A 23,786-nucleotide genomic window follows, 5' to 3' on the forward strand; every position below is an offset into this window, starting at 1 on the left:
GCTACGAATTATATCTGTAATTACATAAATATGAGTCAGCCTCAGCGTATAGCCAAAAATATGATAAATTATGTTTATCGGTTTCCTGGATGCCTGCATGTCATGCTGATAAGGGATGGGAAAAAGTGTGCCTCGACCGCCATCATCACATGATATTCAAGTCGACCACGCGATTCGCGCTCAAGCTCAACACGACCAGCTCCCCTCTCACTCAGTCGGTAGTAACTGTCTTTATCGTACATGCTATCTGCTGAACCAGAACTAGCGATGACCATAGGTGGTTGCTACCAGCGTATTCGGCAATGACTAACTCATAGCTAGCCTAAATGTTTAGCATGTGTTGATACTTTTTGTCAATTACAGTACATGTGTCAAGATAGTCCATATCACACTAGCGGTTGATAGCGTAACTATACACAACAATGACCAAAATACAGCTGATATCTTTGACATTTATACAGCTGCAGTGAGGCTTAATCAACATATATTTTGTAAGAGAAAAAAATTAGTAATACGATAAAAATGCAAAGCATTCACAAAAAATGGTGTCATTCGTTATCTGAAATTCAGTTTGGAAAGCGTGGGAAGTGACAGAAACAAAAGACCACTGCTAGAAAATTATCAAATGTCACATCTGGGCCAGATGTTCAAGCCGAGCCATTTCTCCGTGGTCCTCGTGAAGCACCATACACAGGAAGTGCTGACAGAGTGGGGCGAGTTCTTCTCGCACGAACTCCCTCGTCATTGGACTATCAGTGTGATCAAGGTTAAAGCTTATATTCAGTCCTTGAAATAAAATCTGTCTACCTTTTAAGGCTACTATATCCTTGATGAGCTCACAAAGGAAGTCACCGGTCAGCAGATTAGAACTGTAAGAACATAGTATGTTTTAGCAAAATAGAAAAATGTTTGCCAACCACCAATGCCCTGTGCAGATCGAAGAAGTAAAACAGTAAAACCTATTTAGCCGAGTTCCACTACCAACAAGCATTTATGCCAAAAGCAACCCATGAAGCAAGAAATTTAATTTATATCATTTGTACAATCTAAAAAAAGTTTATAAAATGAGTTTACTTTGAATATGTATCCAAACAGTGGCTGTAGAAGAACAAACAAAATGATGATGATGTCTTTGACTTTTATCTATTCGCAAAATCCGCATGTCCAATTATATAATTGCATAATATTTCAATATTTATTAATCGCAATGATATTGTTCTCATATATATTACCAAATAGAACGTGTGATGAAGGTCAGAACCAAATATTCCGCTACGTGTCAAAACTTATATTGGCTCATTTGCTCTGACCAGCCCGAATGAGCAAATAAAATGACCATCGTCTGTCTGTCAGTTGCGAGACTTTCCTCGATAGTGCATATGATCTAATGACGCGAAGACAGTAGGGATGGCTCGTTAGAATCATGTTTGTTCGATAAACCGATGTATACCGAAAATAGTAAAAGATTTTTACGTGTAGGAAAAACATGTCAAACTTTTTTCCCATGTAATAATTGGTGTTTTTGAAAACACAGCGTGTAATGAGACCAAGCAATTAATTTGTTATGACCGTTATGTAACAAGGATCTCCATTCACACACCTGCAATTGACTACAAGATGAGCTCGATGAGATTTCAGGAACAAAAGCGATGGACTTCACAAATGTTAACATACATAACAGATTTTGTTGATATTCTGCCTGATCTCAAGCGGATCTGTCTGCATGGTTTGGGAGATTTAATAGATCGTGACAGGCAATATTGCTTGATAGAGTGTTTTTATGTAAAGACACCTAGTATACTTCAGCAATGACAATTTACAAAATGTCTTCATGTTATTTAATTTACCAGAGAATTACCGACTTGAACAATACAGGTAGTTGATCAGATATCATATAGTACATCGATCTGTGTATAAATACATGGTTGTACACAAAAATCTTATAAAATGAACATTTTTGTATAAGCATTTTGTTGCAAGTTTTTAACACTAACCTGCGAAACATGAGTTACTCTATCACAAAATTAAAGTGTGCTAAAGTTAATTAATTTTTGTAAAATATTCGAGTATAACGCATTAGAAATTAGACATGTAAATATGACAAATATCTAACCAAATTAAATTTCTGACAGATGATCCATAACAATAGTGATAAAAAGACATCAAAATATTTACGCTGCTTCAAACGATTTACCAATAATTCTAGCTATTTCTTTTTGAAGTAAACACTTTTGTCCTGTGCCGATATACACAGAATAGCTATACATAGCATACGCAGAATATTACTAAAATAGAATATGCTAGCAGTATTCTAGAGTTTGAATAATTTTGAACTTGAATATTCTAGAATCGAATTTAGCATATTCAATATTCTAGAATATATACGGTAGAATATTAGCTACTTTCACTAGTTTTGTAAAATGCTTGCAGCTCACCTGTAAGTTAAGCACTCTATGGACTTGCAACTTTTTTACACTACCCCTGAAGTTCATGCATGACATGGCCAAGGTACTGCAAGTCAACAGCAAAAAACCAAAATTTCCATTGCGGCTTTGTGTTCGCTTTCATTCTAATTTATTTTAATCTAGTTTTTTAACTGTTATAGCCTGATCCTAGTCCCAATGGAACAACTGTTGATAATACAATGTTTTCTAACAGTTTTCTGATGGCTATTAATACATTTGCAATAATATTTTTGTTGAATTTAGATATTGTCCAATTTTCAATGATAATAAATTGGCTAAACTTGTGAATTAATTCAAATAAAATGACTGAAAAATCATGAAAGTTTATCATCTTATAGGCACGCACATACAGCTGTAAAAAACCCTTTTCTGTTTGTTCTGGTTTTCCGTTTGAGCAAACTGCAAAAAAGTTGATATTGATTACAACAACAAACGGAAATATTTTGTTGTAAAATAACATCCCGATAAAGAAAAACTAGTATATTCATTCTAGTCCCCATAACGAGCAAAACAATCAAATGCCAAATTCAAGCATCTCCTTGCAGTATTTGCTAAACAAACTAATATTCTGTTTCGAACAAAACCACATTTGAATTAAAATGTTGACACAACACAGCAATTTCTAGAACATTTAGTGCTAAAAAGTTTTAAACAATACTGAAATCATTTTGTGGCAGAGACCGGATTTCCTTTATAACAGCCAGCCTTGAGTTCAAATATCGCTGTCTCATCAGAGTATTCAAACAGATTAGCTCAGAAAACTTTGGCAAGCCTTGCAAAAGTTTGTGGATTGCTCCTGAGCAGCATGCGCGACCAAAACCACTAGAACTGATCTTCTCCACGCTGTCAGACTGGTAGCTCTAAGGATGCCGTGTAACACTAGCAAATGTTATCACTGTTAGACTGTCACCATGTAGTAAAAGTACATATTACATGTTTGAACAGTGAGCAATTTACTTATTTGAGTAGCTAAACCTTTGGAGATCTTTACAAACATTATTACTTTATAGATCCCTTCTGCCACTTATTAATAAACTAGATAAATGCTTGACATTGTGCGGGTAAAAAACTTTTTGCATACAAATTTTTTTATTTTATCAACACATGCAACATTTACCATACTAATTTTTAAATGAAGATATTTTTTTATTTCTGTGTGTGCCCGGTCATTGCATAATTTAAATATTCGAAAGCTCGAAGCATAGCCAAACCAGATTGTTGAAAAACATTTCTCACTTCTTATGCTACACACTCGCTTAAGATTTAAAATAGCTTACAAACATTGGCAGATAATATATTTGCCATTGGCCAAGTTTCTTTACCCAGTGAATTCGAGTAAAATATTCCGAATTCGAGTAAAATACCCAAGAATTCGAGTACAGCACAACAGAGTAAGACATGGTGAATCTTTTCATATCAAATAACGGTAATGTGAATTTTGTTGCAAGTCAACCTTTAACAAATATTTCAGGTGTTTACAATGAGCATTACAACAAACGCATTATATAACATTATGTAAAAACTAAATGTAAAAACAAAACATACTAAAAATTATATTATATTATACGTAAATGGTTAAATAAATAAAACAAATGAATGTATGTTTTTTTGTCATTTTGTCCATATAAGGAAAGTGAATTGAAGTGTAGCCTTGGCAATGCAAGAGACAAATCAGGCGTCGGTGAATATTGATGGAATTAAATTTAGTCTAGCTTAGACTAAGAAAACTTTAGATTAACATAGCTTATTAATATTTCTTTGCTTTTATATTTAGTATTTGTATAGGTTATTTTTAATTATCACAGCTTTTTAACTCTTGCTCATCATTGGCTTTCTTTTTCATCTACAATGTAACTTCCATTTTCCCTCCCACATTCGCTAATACATGGGCATTTTTTTAGAATTGATCCAAAAATTTTTGCTCACGCCATACTATAAATTTGTGTTTCAATTTTAAGGAAAGTATTGCCTTCTTCCTTTTCTCATTACTACAGCCACTCGTACCAGTCTTTTTTGGGGGTCTATAAATTTAAAATTAAAAACGAAAAGTATGAAATACTTTGATATTATTTGAACCCTGTAGAACCAAACTGTGAAAATGAGAACCGCGTACATCTGCACTGATTTACAGATTACAGAATTCGAGACAAAGAATTGCTCAAGTATTACATCATATGTCACAAGATAAGTATGGTAAGTCAACATTTCCCTATATATATAACAACATTGATTTGATGACTCGATTAGAAGGAATATCTTTGTTGTCTCAAATAATGAAAACTCAAGTTTATAGTCACGGCTATACCATAGATAAATTTTTACAAGCGTCTTAACAATCAAAACTACTGTAGAGATAGATGATGATTTTAATTAATCGCAGATAAAATATAAAATATGTCTGATGCCTGTAGTAGCAAATCAATTTTCAGCTAATAAAATGATTGTTATAACAACAGTAAATCTATTCAACCTCCCAACACTAACCAATAAACATGTTAACGGAAGCTTTCAAAGTTGTGTAGCTCATTGCTGTGAATGTTCAATGTGCCTGGCCAAAGCATATATTTTTATGTAGCCTTTGCTCCAACACATAGACGAAGTTATTGAACCAATCAAAACTGAGATGAGCTTAAAACTGACATTCAACTATTCAAAAAAGTGAAACCGACGGAGCTCTTTGTTTCACAGCCTGGAGTAAGGTGGGCACACGCATGAAGCTCTTTGTTGCATAGCCCGAGTAAGGTGGGCACGCGCATGAAGACGATTGTTCTAAAGAAAAGAAGTTTCCTAAAAATCTATTCAGTGAGCACGCAGGTGTTAAGCAAAAACACTTTGTCAATCAAAGACTATCTAAAAAGATGCTCTGCCCGTGTTATCTAATATGCACAACCACAAAAGGGAATACGTCAACCTACATAGACATGTTAATAATGATGTACTATTTCTCTTTACCCATGTAAAAAGGGTTGGCTTATCAAGACTGAATTGAATAGTGCTGCTGGTCATGCTGTTAAGAACAGCCCTTACTCTAACCTCTTAAATATACAAGTCAGAAATGTTTCGTTCAGAAACTAGGAAGGCTGATTGAGCATTTCTCTTAGCGTGTTTCCTTATTGACTACATATGTATCCGCTTACGTCAGACAATATATAAAACTCATTTTGTATATTAAAATATTCTGTTCTACCTGCATCACATTACAGCAATTACATTATTCTGATTAAAACAATTATTTTTAACGCCTGACAATTTCTATGGTAACACTAAGGATTAATAGCATTATAAGTTTTACCACAATGAGAATAAAATGAGAAGTATTTCAGATCTGTCTACATCTGACTCACATTGGTGACAACTTGACGTGACAGTGGTGACACATTCGCATAACACGCTGAGCAATTTTGTTATATCCGCAAAAAATTGCCATTCTATAGTAACCTTTGATGGAAACTGTTTCTGCTGATGCATTTCCGACTAAGCCACTAAGTTTTAGGAATAGGTATTATGCTCATCAAAATGCTTTTTAATACAAAAAATTAGCAAAAAAAGGGTGAATTCATTCAAAGTATGTTCGTCAGTAAATATAAATTTCAACGGCCATACTACTGGACATGAGCTTAAACAAGCTTTCTGTCTTGCTTGAGTTTTTCTGAATATACCACCGGCAATTATGAACAGCATAAAAATGAGCGGCAGAAATTGCGCAGACATACCTGAGGTCAAGGTAAGTCACCTGCTGTCGCTTACTCAGCATACTAAGTATCAGTTCTTTCAGTCCGGCATCACATCCTACCAATCGTACAAAACTACCAAGTTTCAGCTGTTCTACTTGAAAAATTAGGCAAAATTTAAGAGGAAGTGATAGCTGATTAGAAAATTTACAGATTATGAAAATGTTATTTTGCCATGTTTTATATTCATCACTCCTTGTATGAGAAGTTGAAAGAATGAAAAATAAAACATCTTGTAATAATTTCAAGGTTTTTTTTACTGATCCGTGCCTCTCCACTGATAGCCTAGAAAGTAGTATGTCAATTTTCTCCTTTTTCCAGAGCCACCCAGTTCGCTCTGCTTCAGCCAACATTACTCCTACATGCGTGTTCAGAGAAGCATGATAGATAAATTGAATAGAAACTGCATTGTAATGGTCAATAGTTACAGCAGTCGATGGTACAAATTAGCTGATTCATCTTAAGGAAACTAAGAAATGCTTCTTCAACTTTCATCCTACACCAGCCGACCAATAGCTAAAAACCACTAGACCAAGCAGAATATTTATGTCACAGAGTGAAAAATTTATGTAATGAAATTTTTTCAGAATTCAACAAAACTATCTGTATATCCGAGGGTAATTTTACCTATTCTGTTCTCAGCAAGATAAAGCTTAACTAGCTTAGGAAGGTGTGCCAGGGCAGGGAGCAACCGTTCCTTTACTACAAAAGAGTATACAACGGTTGACAGAACAAGGGTCAGCATGGAATGATTCATTAGGTTAGCAAGATGATTTTACACACCAACAGTATTACTAGCCATTGTTATATATATTAGTCGTTTCCACTTCATAATACATTAAATATATAATCAATGATCTCACAATGACATCACATAATATATTTATTATGGTTAAATGACAAACATCCTAAAATAAGCATATCCCATACTAGTTTAATCTCTAGACGTATGTATCCAGCTGACAGCCCATTTCATACCACTTATCATTCAACTGTACAAACAATGGCTATTGAGAGTAGTGGTCAAGTAAGTAATTGGTCATAAAATAGCCTGAGAACTGAAATCGTGCCAACTAACAGCCCTTTAAATCAAAGCGCCTATTACAATCATACATTTTGGAAGAAATCTCACGACTCGGAGTTTTCTGATCATCAGCAAGCAACTTACTAAATGTACGACTGAAGCCACAAAGGGAGCATGACAACGTCTCAAAATGCTTATTCTTTTCAAGCATTTCAATCATGGCGTCTTCCATGGCGGGTCCCGTGATTTGGTTAAAGTCCATGATCAGCTGATTAATCTCACTCACTGAAATATCGATTATGCTGGTGACTAAGTGATTTAAACAATAGACCTCACCAGTTCCTCTTCCATTTCCTTAAAACATTGGCGCAGTAACAATAATTACAGGAAGCAAAGGCTTTCAACCAGAAGGAACAGGTTTTTCAATTAGTTTAATAATGTTTATACAAACGAGGAAATATTTATAAGTATTCAGAAAGTGACAATTTAGCAGAAGTTAGCAGCAACTGGCTACAATTTGCTGGAGTTGAAACCGTGGCCTAACACATGCTACTCTGCTAAAAAAATAGCACAAAAGAGAAAATGTAATTGTCTACTTTAATACAATAAAATACATCTATACAACATAATATCTATTATACGAGTATATTCTGTGCGCATATCACATTGAAATGTTATAAATTCACGCTCATACCATAAAATGCACGTGTAACTTTAGTATATGTTATCTGTATGCTCTCACACATACATTGCGAATCATTATGCGTGCGTGTACATATACACTGCATAGTTTCCACATTAGATTTCCCGTTCTTGTCCCCAATTATATGCAAGCTATGTGGTTATATATATATATATCAATTTTGTGTTCAATCATATCAACTTAATATGACAAAAAAATACAGATCAATAAACTGATCAATAACCTTAAATAACTTTAAACTGATCAATCACCTAAAATTAATATGGTAAATATATGATATAACAGCGGTAAAGTTTTTTTAATAGTTTTTTTCTTAAATTGTAACCCATGATATAGCAAGTAGTTGATTATAGTACAAATTATCCTGTTAATCATATATTCAAGGAAGTTTGGTTTAAAATATTCTAACTGATTTGCAGAAACAAAAAGTTTACGCAACTAATGTTTCCTTTGATACTGTTTCAAGGATATAGATGTAAATGTGGAAGAAACACTGAACGAGTGGATATTCCAGAGCCTGCTCTGCTCATCAGTGTTTTTCATAATTTTATGGAAAACTGGCTAAAAATAGCAGCCATAGTTACAAGGAGTACATTTCTTGACAGTACAGGGAACAATTCGTAAATTTCAGGGACATTTCTTGACAGTACAGGAGACTATTCTTGACAGTACAGGAGACTATTCTTGACAGTACAGGAGACTATTCTTGATAGTACATGAGACAATTCTTGACAGTACAGGAGACTATTCTTGACAGTACAGGAGACTACTCTTGACAGTGCAGGAGACTATTCTTGACAGTACAGAAGACTATTCTTGACAGTACAGGAGACTATTCTTGACAGTGCAGGAGACTATTCTTGACAGTACAGGAGACTATTCTTGACAGTACAGATAATTAAAAACATTCTAAGCAGCTGCTAAAAATCGTCTTACAATGACAGCCAGACCTACCATGGCCAACATTCGTAGAATTTACAAAAAATCACCTGAAGCCATGACCAGAGTGTAATATAGCTGCAATTGCTATATATGTGTAGTTATCTATGCAAAGCATTAACTGCCCTTGCTATTGTCTATAGACCTGAAGACAACATAAATTGCCTGATAAGCATAGAGAACTTCAATTGCTTATAGACTTTAGAGGAACACGAATTGCTTATAGAGAGTAAAAATATAAATTGTCGATAGACAGAAGGAGAGCGTGAACTCCTCTCACTGTCATAAAAAAGACAAAAATTGTCCATAGACATAGAAACAGCCAGTAATGCTGATAAACATAATAAAAAGGCTTACTGCCTATTGACTTGAAAAGCATAGCTGTGGAATCACCCGGTGACAGTTTGCAGCAATTGAGGTTGAGAGAGCGCAAGGCCTTGTCTCTTCTGATGTATTCGTAGAAGGTTGGCATTGAGGCAGCATTGCTTAGTGAGGAGAAACTCAAATCAAGCGTCGTTATCCCATGAAAGGTTCCGGCTAGACAAAATATTCAACCACCATGGGTATCATGCTCGCCTGATGAAGATTTTATCGCAAATTTGGCAAATCATTTAAACTCCACACAAAATGCAGCTGACCAGCAAGATAGCTTATATGTCTATAACTTACATGTACATACATATTCATCAATATCAAATATTAGAATTCATCATGTAGTTTACTGATCACCATATAATAACTGTTTATAGTACATCAAAACATAACACATTAGGAGTTGTCGTTAATGGTTCAAAATTTTATGCAGAAAAGATAACTCTAGTAACTGAAAATTGTTACTTTAGGCATAACTGGAAATGAAATGCAAGTATGTACACAATGTACTACATAACATAGTTTGTCTTACCATGATGCGAGGTTTCACAAAATAGAAGACAACTTCCCTTTTGACTACATTTACTTTCGAAAACAAATTGTAATTAAGTTTTACACAAAAACTGGTAGTAGCTTTCGACTGTAAAAAAAGGTTATGCAAATTTGGCAACGCCATTATTCACAACATGCGTATTACATAAACACTGAGAACACAATACTAGTTTAAATGTATTTTACCTTTTTTTAATTCGGAAGAGAAATCTCCAAGAAACGGATGCCCAATACCAAGCAAGGTCACCCTCTCCATTACTATGTCTTTTTTCCTATTTAAAAAGAAGATGAGATTATTCGTTTGTCAAGTTTCGAAAACCTACTTTAGCAGTTTTACCTCAACCTCATAAAACAATGAGCTATTTTCAACATGACAACAAATTAGTATCTAAACTCTTTTACAAAATTTGAGTTTCAACTATCATTTTAATACAGTACTGAAAAAAGAACGAGCACTTATTGCCAAAGAACTGCGCACAATGTACCAAAGACCTTGTCCAATAGGATAGCTAATCGAGGTGCTACTAGTGAGCAAGCAAGACACTGATTCTATTATAATCGTTAGTGTCGTTATAACAGAAACAAATTCATTATTATTATCAATATCACTAATAATATTAGTTAGATTACCATGCAAGACAGGAAAACATTTTAAGGGATGACAACCCTAATGTCAGCAGAAGTGAAACTCCAATCCCCTTATTCTCGGTGCTCAGTACGTCTCTGACCAACCTAATAAGTATAGTGAGAAGACTCTTAAAAAGCTCCATTGGATTGTCAAACTGAATGTCTTCAAAGCAGATGGATCGGAGGTTGTGTAGAGCAATCAATGAGAGAATAGTTGGCTGGAATATGTTCATGTCTATCTGATCTGTAACAGCACGCAAAATATATAGATTCATGCTTATCTGACCTGTAATAACACACAGAATGTATAGATTCATATCTATCTGATTTGTAACACTACACAGAACGTATAGACTCGTGTCTATCTGATCTGTAACACCACACAGAATGTATAGATTCATGTCTATCTGATCTGCAACACTACACAGAACGTATAGACTCGTGTCTATCTGATCTGTAACACCACACAGAATGTATAGATTCATGTCTATCTGATCTGCAACACTACACAGAATGTATAGACTCGTGTCTATCTGATATGTAACACCACACAGAATGTATAGATTCATGTCTATCTGATCTGTAACACCACACAGAATGTATAGATTCATGTCTGTCTGATCTGTAATAGCACGCAAAATGTATAGATTCATGCTTATTTGACCTGTAACAACACACAGAATGTATAGATTCATATCTATCTGATTTGTAACACTACACAGAATGTATAGACTCATGTCTATCTGATCTGTAACACCACACAGAATGTATAGATTCATGTCTATCTGATCTGCAACACTACACAGAATGTATAGACTCGTGTCTATCTGATATGTAACACCACACAGAATGTATAGATTCATGTCTATCTGATCTGTAACACCACACAGAATGTATAGATTCATGTCTGTCTGATCTGTAATAGCACGCAAAATGTATAGATTCATGCTTATTTGACCTGTAACAACACACAGAATGTATAGATTCATATCTATCTGATTTGTAACACTACACAGAATGTATAGACTCATGTCTATCTGATCTGTAACACCACACAGAATGTATAGATTCATGTCTATCTGATCTGCAACACTACACAGAATGTATAGATTCGTGTCTATCTGATCTGCAACACTACACAGAATGTATAAATTCATGCCTATCTGACCTGCAACACCACACAGAATGTATAGATTCATGTTGACTGAAAGTTTTCTGTTTATCTACTAATTACTAGTCTGAGGGACAAAAGTAGAGCAGCATAAAGCTGTACTTAGAGTTGCGCTGACTCATATATCAGATTAGATTACATACTAAGAGGCCAGCAAGAGCACATCTGTGAATCATTGAACCTGGCGCTCACACCCTGCACCTGATTTTCTTGTCTTCATCAGGTGCTGACCAGGAGAACTCACAGTGTAAATAGGGAATATTACGCTACTATGAAGAGAACCAGTTTGTGCACACATCAGACTATCATAACAGGGAGTATAAAAGCAGTGCAAACTAGCCCTGTAGTGGCAGTTTGCACCTTGAATTAGTAAAGGCATTAAAATAAACCAGGAGAATAATGTAAGAATAAAATCCAAAAGGTTATTTGACATTGTCATGGCGTTTTAGAGGATGTTGAAAAAAAGTGTAAATAATGTGAGGTATTAACCATACTAACTTACGCTGACAGGCGAGCTTGAAGCTCTTGAGAGACACCCAGCGGAGCATAAGGGTGTTGGCAATGAAATTGTGCACACTTGGCTGGTGAGTGAGCAGAAACGAGCTGATGCTAACATGGCTAGCTGACTTTTCAGACTGGATTGCTGCGCAGTCGTATGTAGTATTGTCATCCGACGGTAATTGCTCCATTCTTACATCAGAAATAGCGAAGTCATAGAGGTCATAGGAATTCCATGCTGCCAGCTCAGACTCATCTTTTGAGCCTGACACGTCAGCTTCCACATCATCAATTTGAGGTAGTTGAGGCAGCTAACCATTACAACAAAAAAGAGCCCATATAAAAACATGAGAAACGCGGAAGGAGAAAGGAAAGGAGGAATGAAGATGGAAAGAGAGTAAGACGGAGAAAGAGTAAGATGAAAGCAAAAGAGAACAAGGAAAAGGTGGAAGGGCAAAAGGAACAAGAAACAGAGTACGTACATGTTAATAATTTTTATTCTATAATTATCTTGTACAAAATCGTGAAAGTTTGGTGCAGTCTGGAGAGTCAGACAAAGATTTAAAGCTTAGTATAAATAATTTAACTATGTAAGCCTAGTCGTTTTGACAACCCTACAACAGGTAACATCATAAAATCTATAGTAAAGGTACTCAAAATATTGTCAACTCAATATATTATGCTAAAAAAAGAAGACAACTCCAAATAATGGATAACTTCACAAGTCTTCAATGGATTAATAATGTTGATGCGATGAAAAAGAAAAACCGATCAAGAACCAAAGCATAGAGATATCAAGAAACAAAACATCAATTCTCACCTCTAAACCTGCCAAAAGAGTGAGAATCTCTACGCTATATTTTGACGGCAGCGATGATCTTTGTGGTTGCCAGACTGTGTGAAGGTCGAGGATGTTGCCATGTCTCACGAAGTGGTCTATTGTCTCTCTGAGAAGGCGATAATCATGCAAAAAGACAAGCCTAATGCACGCTACCGACTGGGTAAGTATAGCCAAAATTTCCTTCAGTAGAGGGCTCATCAACACCTTTGTACGAAATATCTGTAATGTAGAACAAGGCCTGATTCTCAACCATATCGCACATTACAATTCTCAAATAAATCCCTTTTAATAAATCTACTTTTGGAAAACAGGTGGCATAACATTGTACATCAAAACTTAGAGAGTACCAGTCCATTGTGAGCCAGTTCTGTTCAATAGAAAAATGGTTGCAACACTTCAGGGAATGCTTCCATAGTTTTGAGCTTCAAGTTAACAAATTATTTATGGCTCGTTGTCAGTCGTTTCTTTTTTAACAATCGGTTTACCTAGATAAGCAAATCCCACACAATCTCCCTATACCAGCAGTTTTAACTTATTTTCGTGTAAGTACCAAAAGTCAACCAAAGGGTTATTATATACCATTACATGTTTGAGTAAGAATAAAATAAGTACACAGAGTTAGTATTTTGGCTTAAAACATTTTTCACCACCAAAAAAGTTCAAAAAATTAAAGAAAACATTTGGCTGATATCACTATATTTAATTTAAAAGAAATCCTGGGAGTCATCATGAATTACTAGTGTTCCATGGACCATCAGTTAGAGCGTGCAGGAGAATACTACTCTCCTACACGCTATTGACAAACGGTTGGTTTTGCAAAAAGTTCAACTCGGATAAAGATTTTCAACCTGTAAACATTGATGAGATCATATGAGAGACAGAAGCTGCTTGATAAAATCTTACCTCCACTATGAACTAGTACTATAAGAATCATCTAATGGAAATTGCCTCAAAACTATTTTGTGGCTAAAAATGGCAACATGAGATAAGGTCAACAAAATAAACTCAACTCGAATAATAAATTCAACACTTCGTTTAATGAAATTTGAGTATAAAAACTCCAAATTAAAAAAAAACTTGGCCGATTTGTAAGCTAGAATGAAGCCACTTGATGAAGTTGAAAAAACTATAAGAAATTATGGATGCCATTTTAATAAGCAGAGTAACAACATACAGTAACTGAAACGAGCTGATAATAATGAAATTATCTACGCAAGTACTTCGACTTCATTTGATCATTAATAATCATGTGCTATTTATACATTTTATATTTACATAGAAACTTTTACTAACAAATGAAGTATATCGAGTTTCATTTGAATGCAGAGATTTAGTGCAGTTTCCATATATTAAAAGAAAAAATTTAAAATTACTATTACTAATCTTTTGAATAGTTCACATTGCAACTTGTTTCCTGAAATAAAATTCTCAAATAGATGAGACTAACTGGACCAAAGGCTAATTGTTATATTAATTTAATGAGTAAGTGGTTGCATTCAAACTACTGAAGTTTTGATAAAGTTATTCCAGATACGAACTCTTGAGTAAAAGAGTTCTCATTCATTGCTAGTAAAAGTTGAGTTGAGTGCGAAACTCAATGTCAAACAACTTTTGCAAAAGTTGTTTGAGAAGTGAAAAAATTTATTATGACTACATTTATTGCATTTCTAAAAAAATTTGACCAATGTAGGATTCATGGTGATTTGTTACCGAGAAAATTATTATGATGCATCTGCGTAGCGTGTAAAACATGTCGCAGCAATAACACAAAGTATATGTTATGTTGTTCAGCGATGACACTACTTACCATACATAATATTACTACTTGACCTCTAGAAACAATTGACAGTAAAGATTTATTTTTTTCAACCATGCAGTTAATACAGCAACGAAATTGAACAGTTACAAACAATTGTTATCCTTACTAGAACAAGTTCTGGAAAACTGAAAATTAAATTATTTTTATGAAAAACTGTTTTGCGACAAAACCTTTGAAAGAACAGAAAACATGAGAAAAAGGACCCCTGGTTGAAAGCTTCTAACATTAAAGATCCATATCGTCCTTTATTGATTTGACCATTAAATAAAGAGCACAAATTTTAAAACTAGGGAACACACAACTTACCTTGAGAGACTTGACAAAAGGAGCACATAGTAACATATCAGCCTTTATTTCCTCCATCTTCACATGACAGCAAGCTTTACCATTTTCAGCGCTTGCTTCATCTTCTTTGTATATGTTTACTTCTATCACACCTGTTAAAATTAATATTGAACAGGTTTTCTGTTAATTTTAACTTTCACTTGTTTGAGGTTGTTGATGAATCTCTTTGTCAATACAGACTTATTGCGAAGTTGATGGCTAAAAAATAAGCTAAAGAACAATAATACATTCCTTCACTCATTATAAAAAAATTTTGCTATGAAATTAAAAAAACTGAATAAAAAAGCTAATCACAATTGAATAAATTCTGTATCATCGACAAGCATATAACTGCAAATACTATACTGCATGGTTTTGTGGGCGTTTTGTTTTTTATTAAATATATTTACATACTAATCTGATCAGTAACTAATCTATCCATTAGATGACCAAAATAAAATTTAGTTTTGTAGATTTACTCTACAATGCATCTGAAGGCCTAACGCAATCCTTATTCCTACATTAAAGGTTGACTTGCAACAAAATTCACATTACCGTTATTTGATATGAAAAGATTCACCATGTCTAACTCTGTTGTATTTTAGGTGCAAAATATGTGGAAAGGCGATTGTAAACAAAAACCATCTCTCACGACTACACACATTTGAGCCGTTTTGGAAAGGGAATCCAAACTACGGCGATCTCGTGTGGCTGCGATTTTCTGTTTGTTTTTTGAGCTTTTAAGAGCTTGTAATCACATTTCCACATATTTGGCACTTACAACACAACAGAGCAAGACATGGTGAATCTTTTGATACCAAAGAACTGTAATGTGAATTTTGTCGCAAGTCAACCTTTAACATTACCATGGTCGTAGTGCATTCAGACCAAGACTAGTTGATAACAGGAAAGAAATGTACAATTCAAATCATAGTTAACCAGATTATCAGCTAACGAAAGAATAAATTTTGTTAGCATCTTCATAACCCTACAATACCTCTTTCAAGAAGAATAGCAATTTTGTTTGCATCCTCCAACAGTATATGAAATTGGTCTTCCATAAACTTCCTGCGATAGTTACCATAATCCCTCTCAACAGCGCAGAATAAATTGTCATTTGTTTCGGTCACTTTAAACATTCGTCGATAGTTGATCGCAAAGTTTTTTGCATAATGAGACATCCATATGTCTTGGTTCTCCCCTAAATAAGCAGTTAATAAAATATAACAAAAACACTACTAAGAGATTAGTGTAAAGTGATGTTACCGAGTATGCATTAATGACTCACCATCTTGCGCTTCCAAAATGATCTCAAAGCGTCGAAGGTTAAGAGGACTAAGCTTGGGCAAAATTGATTGAATAATTGGATATGGCAAAGCTGCAAAATATAAAACATTGACATACGCATCAACTTGATCCAAAAACTCTTTTTCAATCAAGTACCGTTTGAGATGCAAACATTGATTCTGAACAACTGAGAGTAAAGTATATTAAAAATTAATAAAGGAACAAAATAAATTTAAAAAATACATGCAATATCTGATCAAGATTCTTACCTTTAAGTGCTTTAAAACTAAATATTGAAAAGTATTTCACCACATATTCAGTGAGCAAGTCCTCTAGTCTACATATTGACATCATAAAATGTGTTTATCACAGTTCCATCACTGGCCACTAAAAATATACATCAGTCATAAACTATTTTGCACATTAAAAAAAACATGTAGGCCTATTGACACTCACATGTAATTTAGCTTAACTCTCCTGATTTACCTTGCAGAGTTATAGAGATAAAATTACTCTGGGTCAGCAAAGCACTAAAATGCTTTCATAGCCAGTCTGCAGTGGTTTGCTTTTTCTATGCTTAGACAGTGCTACTTACCAAACCTTAGCTAATCTTACGATAAGCAAAGAACTATATGTGAGTTACTCGATTGATAAAATAAAATTGCTCTAAATTGGCCTTGAGAGGCTATCCATGAACTCTAAAAAAATTGGCCAAAGCACTAAATTTTAGAAACTTGTAATACGTAACTCAGTTAGAACACAGCTCAAACAAATTATTTTAAAAACATGCAAATAATTGTAAAACATTGCTTTGTACCAACAATTACTAGCAAGTTGAACGGCACCACATGCTTTGCACGAAGCATAAAAATAATAATAAAGATTACATTAAAGCCAATCTGGTTACAGAAATATAAAATAATTCAACATAAAATAACTCGCTTGGTCGTTTTTGTACTGGATCACTGACAACAAATGTGGTATTAGTCTTCATCAGATAATTTCTCTATCAACACAAAGCATCAATTTATAATGAAAACACAAACACTAGCCCAAATAAAGCAACATTTCTATCTACATCTCACACAAACAGTAACGATTTCCAAATTTTCTTTAGAGGTGTTGATGAGAAGTACGAGAGGTACAGTGTAATCGAACAATGAGGTTTCAATTGACTCGTTACATATGATAGACTGTCCTAATTTTAGTAGCTTTGAATGCTTAATCTCCCACCCCTAAGAAATGTTTGGAAAACCGACTCCGGCGTTTGGCGGGAATCGTCTGCTAATGCTGGTACTCTTTTCGCTAATCATTGCTCATATCCCTGGTTACATTTGCTGCTGCAGTTGGTAGTATTTTGGTAACTATGTTTTACTGCCATGAGATACTGCAAAGAAGAAATGGTTCGTTTGGAATTATATGGCTGGCAGCTATGCAAAACAAATCTTTGACACGTAGAGAATATGAAAAGGTGCATGTATCAAAAAAATGGTACGTAATTTTCTTTATTTGATATTTTTTATTTATTACTTAGTAATGCAGATTTGTTGCTAGAATTATGCAGATTTGTTGCTTGAGTTACGCTAGAATTTAAGCTAGAATAAGATAGAATAACGCAATAGGCCTATATATCATAATGTATAGTTTGGTTATTTTTGTGTTGTATCATAAAATGTTATGATTATTATACAGTTTGCATTGAAAGATCATGGCCGATTCAGTCTGGCTTGTAGCGGTATTGAAATGAGTTGCTTTTGGAAGCAAGACGAAGACGAGATATTAGCTTACGTCTTTGCACCTATATACCCAATGTGCACTAATAATAATTTCCGGAACATTTTAAAACAAAAAAAAACAAATGTAGCTTGATCTCTGGAAAGTCTGATCATGCAACATGCTTCTTTTCGAACCACATGAGACCTTTCAACCAAAGCATTTGCCTTTTCTTGCTTGTTTTACTCCTCTGGATAACCTGTCTGAACAGCCCGCGCAACCTACCGTAACTATACGAGTTCAGACTTAGCTACAAATCATTGACAGTTCACTCTTTTCCATTTCACTACCATCACTGCCTTGTCTAAAGTCAGAAAGTTGGATAAAACTTGCCCTTCAACCATTACCTCAAGCTCTTGTATCATTATCTTGTCCTCACTAAAAGCTGCGAATATGAGAAACAAACAGCCTGTATCACTAATAGAGTTGTTGCTACCGACCTAGATGTTGGCGCTGGCCCAAATCTATTTAAACCCCTGCACCTTAAAAAATAGCTGACCTAAGTGTGTCAGCAATCTCTAATTCCGTGACTGCAGCTTCTCATTCTGCGCTCAGTCTCATCTTGTTCTGTTTACAGGTTAACTGAAATCACAAGTTTTTATTGCATCAACAGTAGCAAATAACATTACGGATTGGTGTTTGACTAACATTTTGGTGTGATCTTGACCAAATACTAGGTTTTATTAATGTTTTTAAGCCAGGAAAATGGACAAAATGTTCCGCAATATTCGTAAAATATGAAACTTAAAACTGGTAACTATGGCGTCTTACATTGCCTCGCGTTCCGTGCTCTCAACTCGAGTTGCTGTTCAAAGAACTCAGCCTGGGTTTTTGATGAACTCGAGTTGTGGGGTTTCTTATGGGGTGGTGCATCCTAACGGCAAACCGGTGTAAGTCAGGACCTTCGTAAACCGAGGATCTACTGTGTATCAGAAAAATATGATTATGAAATATTTGAAATTGAAGAAATATGATTATATATTAGTATACTAGTTGAATGCCCGGCGTTGCTCGGGTAATAAAAGTCTTTGCACAGAAAATTTATTTTAATTAACATTAACAACAGTTACCGTTCTAACTTTCAAACTTCATATCATGTGAAAAGTGTTTTGTGTAGTTTAAATAAATGGAGAGAACTTAATAAAGCAACTGTATAGGTTTTCAAACTTTGTCAAACAACTGTAATTTTCAAACTTCGTATGATGAGGAAAATGTTTTGTGCTGGTGGAATAAATTAAGAAACAAAATTAAACAACTATAAAAGTGTTTAAATGTAAATGTGAAATAATTAGCAAGTAATAGCTAAATTAAGTCTGTTTTGCTACGATTACAATAAAATACGATTTGGTAATGATAAGATTAATACAAACTGAGAAAACAAAATATAAATCTTAAATATGTTAAATTAATAATAACAATTCGTACATAGAAGTGTTTGCATATAAAAAAAGTTACTGCTCCAGCAAAAGCTATTCATTAAAACTTTGAATACAACGATACTGGTACCTCTCGATACTGCTACAAATGTCAAAATGAGATATCGGACGGTCTATGTCTGGCGCTTTGTCTGACCGAATGGAGAGAGAATGTGGAGACCAGAAGAGCATTACCCTTTACCGATTTAGCAATCGTATCTTATAAAAAACTAAAACCTAAAATTAAAACGGCACAGTTAAAAACTGCAAATTAAAAAAATTGGTAATGGTAGCAAAAATTAGTTTTGAAACAATTTCAAAAAATAACAAATGCGAAAGGTTATAATCAAAAGTGCACATTTAGCTTGTGCATAGGTTATACAGTATATGTTAAGAGCGATAGCATGCTAAGATCTGCATAGATCAGTGGTTAAATGCGTGGTTTGAAACTTGCGGTTGCCATCTCCGTCAGTTCAAATCTAGCACTCAGGAAGATCTAGCAGATTTTTGCTGTAACTGGACAAACCGAAGTACCCACACACTCATACACTCGCTCATACACAAATTTTGAGGTTTAGATATATTCTAGCTGTGCTACCTGGCGTTGCCCGGGTATTAAAAATCAGCTTATAAACAATGTAAGGTAATGAGAGTCGTCTGCCACTTACTATTAGCCGGGCACATTTTCAATGGATACTTTGAGTCAGCTTACTAATAAGTTCTACCCCTCTCCATGATGTTAAAGCACATAAATTATATAATTTTTTATTATATAGTTTAATACATCAAAGTCTTGGCTTTCGAATGAGCCTATAATACACAAAAAATAATAGAACTATGAAAAACAGGGTGTCAAAAGTATGTCCTCCAATAAAAAAACACTTGGTTGCGGTTCCCACGATGTGATGTCATAATTATTATTTAGCCTTAGGTAGTCGATCTCTTTCACTGCCATTGAGGCTGCGCTTTTCTGTAACAATCGTCGCTGTTAAACCCAGAGAGCGCTATTAATAAACTAGAATTCTAGATAATCAACGATGCCCGGGGATCGTGCTAATGCCCGACCACTACAAACACATGTTCTGGGTTAATTAATTAGGCTCCAATAACTATACTGTTGTTGATAAAGGTAATGAAATCACATCAATTAAATTGTGGCCTGCAGTTGTGTGGCCCTAGGACCATATGTCAATCGCACTTTCGCGAGATCACGCAATGTTTGAAATTAATTAGTCAGTCGTGCCCCTCAACATCACAATAAAAAGAGAGGGCTAGTGCATAATATCATCGGGAAAACATAATATGGTGCTTGGAATCTGAGATATTTATCATAGAAATAATCTGTACATCGAGAGCTAATGATCGAGAGAGCTAACCAACATCGCCACACGAGCTTGATAGATCACTAGGCGATATATGTCGTTATACAGGAGCAAACATGCTACGCTTTCGGTCCCGACGCAAAGTGATTGCTTAAAGGTTGACTTGCAACAAAATTCACATTACAGTTATTTGATATGAAAAGATTCATCATGTCTTACTCCGTTGTGTTGTAGGTGCAAAGTATGTGGGAATGTGATTACAAGCTCTTAAAAGCTAAAAAACTAACAGTTAATCGCAGCCACACGAGACCGCCGTAGTTTGGATTCTCTTTCCAAAACGGCTCAAATGGGACGTAGTTTAATCAAACAACAAACTAATCTCAAGTGATAGAAAAATATCTATACTTTTTGATAAAAAAAGTTTTAAACTTTACATCAGAAGCATTTAATTTGAAACAAGCCATTTATGCTTTTGATTTCTATTATAGTTTGTATATGTGCATGTATCTACTAATAAATAAATAAATAAATACATGGACTTGTGACAGTGCTCTGATAACTTGAACGCTTTGATAACTCGAACACTTTCGCCCGGTCCCGTGAAGTTCGAGTTATTCATGTTTGACTGAATTATCAAAAGTGCACCATCAACAATTTGTGATAGCAATAGCTTTTGTGCAGCTATTCGCATTGCTATACTTTTACTCAAGGAAATAACATTTACCATCAGCGAGAAACAACTGAGTACAAAATTCTTTACGTTCACAACGTGATTCAAACAATAGCAACAACTGGCTTTTGGAGGAATTAATCATATAAAGCATTATCTGAAGTGTTTCATGATCAGTTCCAATTTACACTATTGGTTTTCATATGTTTGTTACAAGTTAGAATAAGCTTGTGTGAATCTTTGTTGTCATCGTCATTTAAAAAAAAATCTATGTAGATATTTCTCAGTGTTGGTGTGTAGGTTCGTCCAGCTATAGTTATTAAAACCTCGAAAGATAGAATTCATAACGCAGAAGATTTGATCTCAGATCCTCTGGTTCACCAATCTGACGCCTTACTAATTCAGCTACACAAGCTTGATAGACACCAAGGCGATATATGTCGCTATACGGGAGCAATCACCTAACGGCTTTCTGTTACTACGCAGAATGATAGCATAACGTCTCGAGAAGCTGGTAGCTCTTATTAGTGAAGCCTGGTTCCCATATTGATTGCGAGACTCCGGCGGTAACTTACGCAGCAAAACGCTTGTGACTCTAGGCTCGGCGACATCTGTTCCCATATGAAGCTGCATCGCTAAACAATCGCGGAATCAAATAAAATGTTTGTTCGTCACGCCGTTTCTATAATGGTGACCTTTACCTGTACAGTGCATTTTGGGAAAGTTTTGCCTGCGGCCTTTTGCGAAATTTGAACAGCATTAAACTATTGCAATGCCGCAGGCAACTACAGGCGGTACTCGGTGCGTAGGTTCCCATTTCACTGCTAATAGCCTGCGGTGCTGTCACCGGTGCTTTGCGACGTATATGGGAACGAGGCTTAAGCTTACTCAACTTATCAATTAGCAATGTGCCAGGCTAATAGCAAGTGGCAGGCAACTCTCCTTACCTCTCATTGTTTATTAGATGATTTTAATACCTGGGCAACGCCGGGTAGCACAGCTAGTCTTAAATGAAACCAGTATACGACTTTAAGTTCATTAAAATCAAGTAAATTTCAGTAATCAAGTTATTTCAGTCAATCACAGATGTGTTGGTTTTGTAGATAGGGGTGTTTATAACAACGCATAGTCAACAGGTCGGCTACGCAAAACACGTATTTTGTGAGTGTGTTAAGCCAGGCCTTATTTACTACCCTAAATCACATCATTCTAACAATTTTTTGACGCTTCTTTGTCAATTCTCGCCTACCTCTCTAATTAGATGAATATATAGCAGCACCTTACCTGCAGTAGCATCTCACCGGTATCAACACCACACTTTTCTACACCTCACCTGCTCGCCCGTAAAAGGGACAACAATTGTTACTGCAAAACGACCAGCGCTTGCGGACTTGTAATTCATAATTACAGAAAAAAAATTCATGTTTCAAAAGTATAAAACAGTATAAAACCTACTTGCCGGCTGTTTTGTTGAAGCGAGTCAAAGAAGGGACCCTTTTCGCTTTACTGCATCTACAAATGTATATGTCCACAATGCTAATCCCTTGGACACTCTGCAACTTTTATAATATTACAAATTCTGTCAATTCTGTTCATCAGTGTAGACTGAGCTCCAGCAATTCTTATCCTACAACATCGTCAACTCATTGAACTTTTCCGTCTGCGTGTATAAATGTATTAAAGTATTTAGTAGACAGTTCCTTGCGTACTCATCATAGTGCCCTCCTGTTAGTGCCCAGCTAGGTTGCATACTCTTTGAACATGTCCCCTCTTTGTTATGCATGTACACTAGATGCAAAACTGGCGATTATAAATTCTCCAGGTGTAGTTTCTAAAAATAAAGCATTTTCTTTTTGTACTTTTTTAAATAGATTACCACTAAACTCAATGCTCAATAAATGATATGAAAAAAAGATCTTATCGGTTTGATAGTTTAGCTTGATTAATCCATCAAACAGTCACTCTTTTTCAGTCGAGAGATCATATCATATATGGTTGCACAAGTAGCAGCAGGAGGCAAACGAAGGAGATTCTCATTATACCTTTCAGCACAGCTCATGTATGGAACCGTTAAAGTCTACTATGAGCAAAACAGATATTTACTAAGTAGGTATTCATGTTGCCAGTTTCGGTGGATACTTGTATTTGTTCTCTGGCTGTTGTACATTCTTTACCTACCATATAAAATATAACTTACTTCCTTTCATATTGTAGCCGATTGTTTGGAGGCAGAGAAAAAAATGAAGAAAGTAC

At 35.0% G+C, this 23,786-nt stretch overlaps 1 protein-coding gene across 1 annotated transcript; it reads right to left on the reverse strand.

Annotated features, from left to right (window-relative positions):
* Positions 1-476: 476 nt before the first annotated feature.
* LOC137407478 (uncharacterized) lies at positions 477-16,748 on the reverse strand. The gene is made up of 13 exons (XM_068094075.1): positions 16,623-16,748; positions 16,355-16,444; positions 16,064-16,267; positions 15,049-15,179; positions 12,903-13,142; positions 12,087-12,393; positions 10,519-10,657; positions 9,973-10,058; positions 9,220-9,399; positions 7,365-7,505; positions 6,824-6,898; positions 6,179-6,254; positions 477-869 (listed from the first exon to the last, which is right to left on the reverse strand). The coding sequence occupies exons 1-13, from the start codon at positions 16,705-16,707 to the stop codon at positions 629-631; spliced, it is 1,995 nt and encodes a 664-aa protein (XP_067950176.1). The 5' UTR covers positions 16,708-16,748; the 3' UTR covers positions 477-628.
* Between the last annotated feature and the right edge of the window lie 7,038 nt (positions 16,749-23,786).

The sequence above is a fragment of the Watersipora subatra genome, chromosome 1 (assembly GCF_963576615.1).
Source record: "Watersipora subatra chromosome 1, tzWatSuba1.1, whole genome shotgun sequence".
Classification (NCBI taxonomy): Eukaryota; Metazoa; Bryozoa; class Gymnolaemata; order Cheilostomatida; family Watersiporidae; genus Watersipora; species Watersipora subatra.

Excerpts from the sequence above, each read along its gene's own strand:
- LOC137407478 (XM_068094075.1), bottom strand. The coding sequence starts at position 16,707 with ATGATGTCAATATGTAGACTAGAGGACTTGCTCACTGAATATGTGGTG. Across the intron at positions 12,394-12,902 it reads CTCTTTTGGCAGGTTTAGAG|CTGCCTCAACTACCTCAAAT; the intron begins GTGAGAATTGAT and ends TGTAATGGTTAG. Across the intron at positions 10,059-10,518 it reads CTTCTCACTATACTTATTAG|GAAAAAAGACATAGTAATGG; the intron begins GTTGGTCAGAGA and ends CTTTTTAAATAG.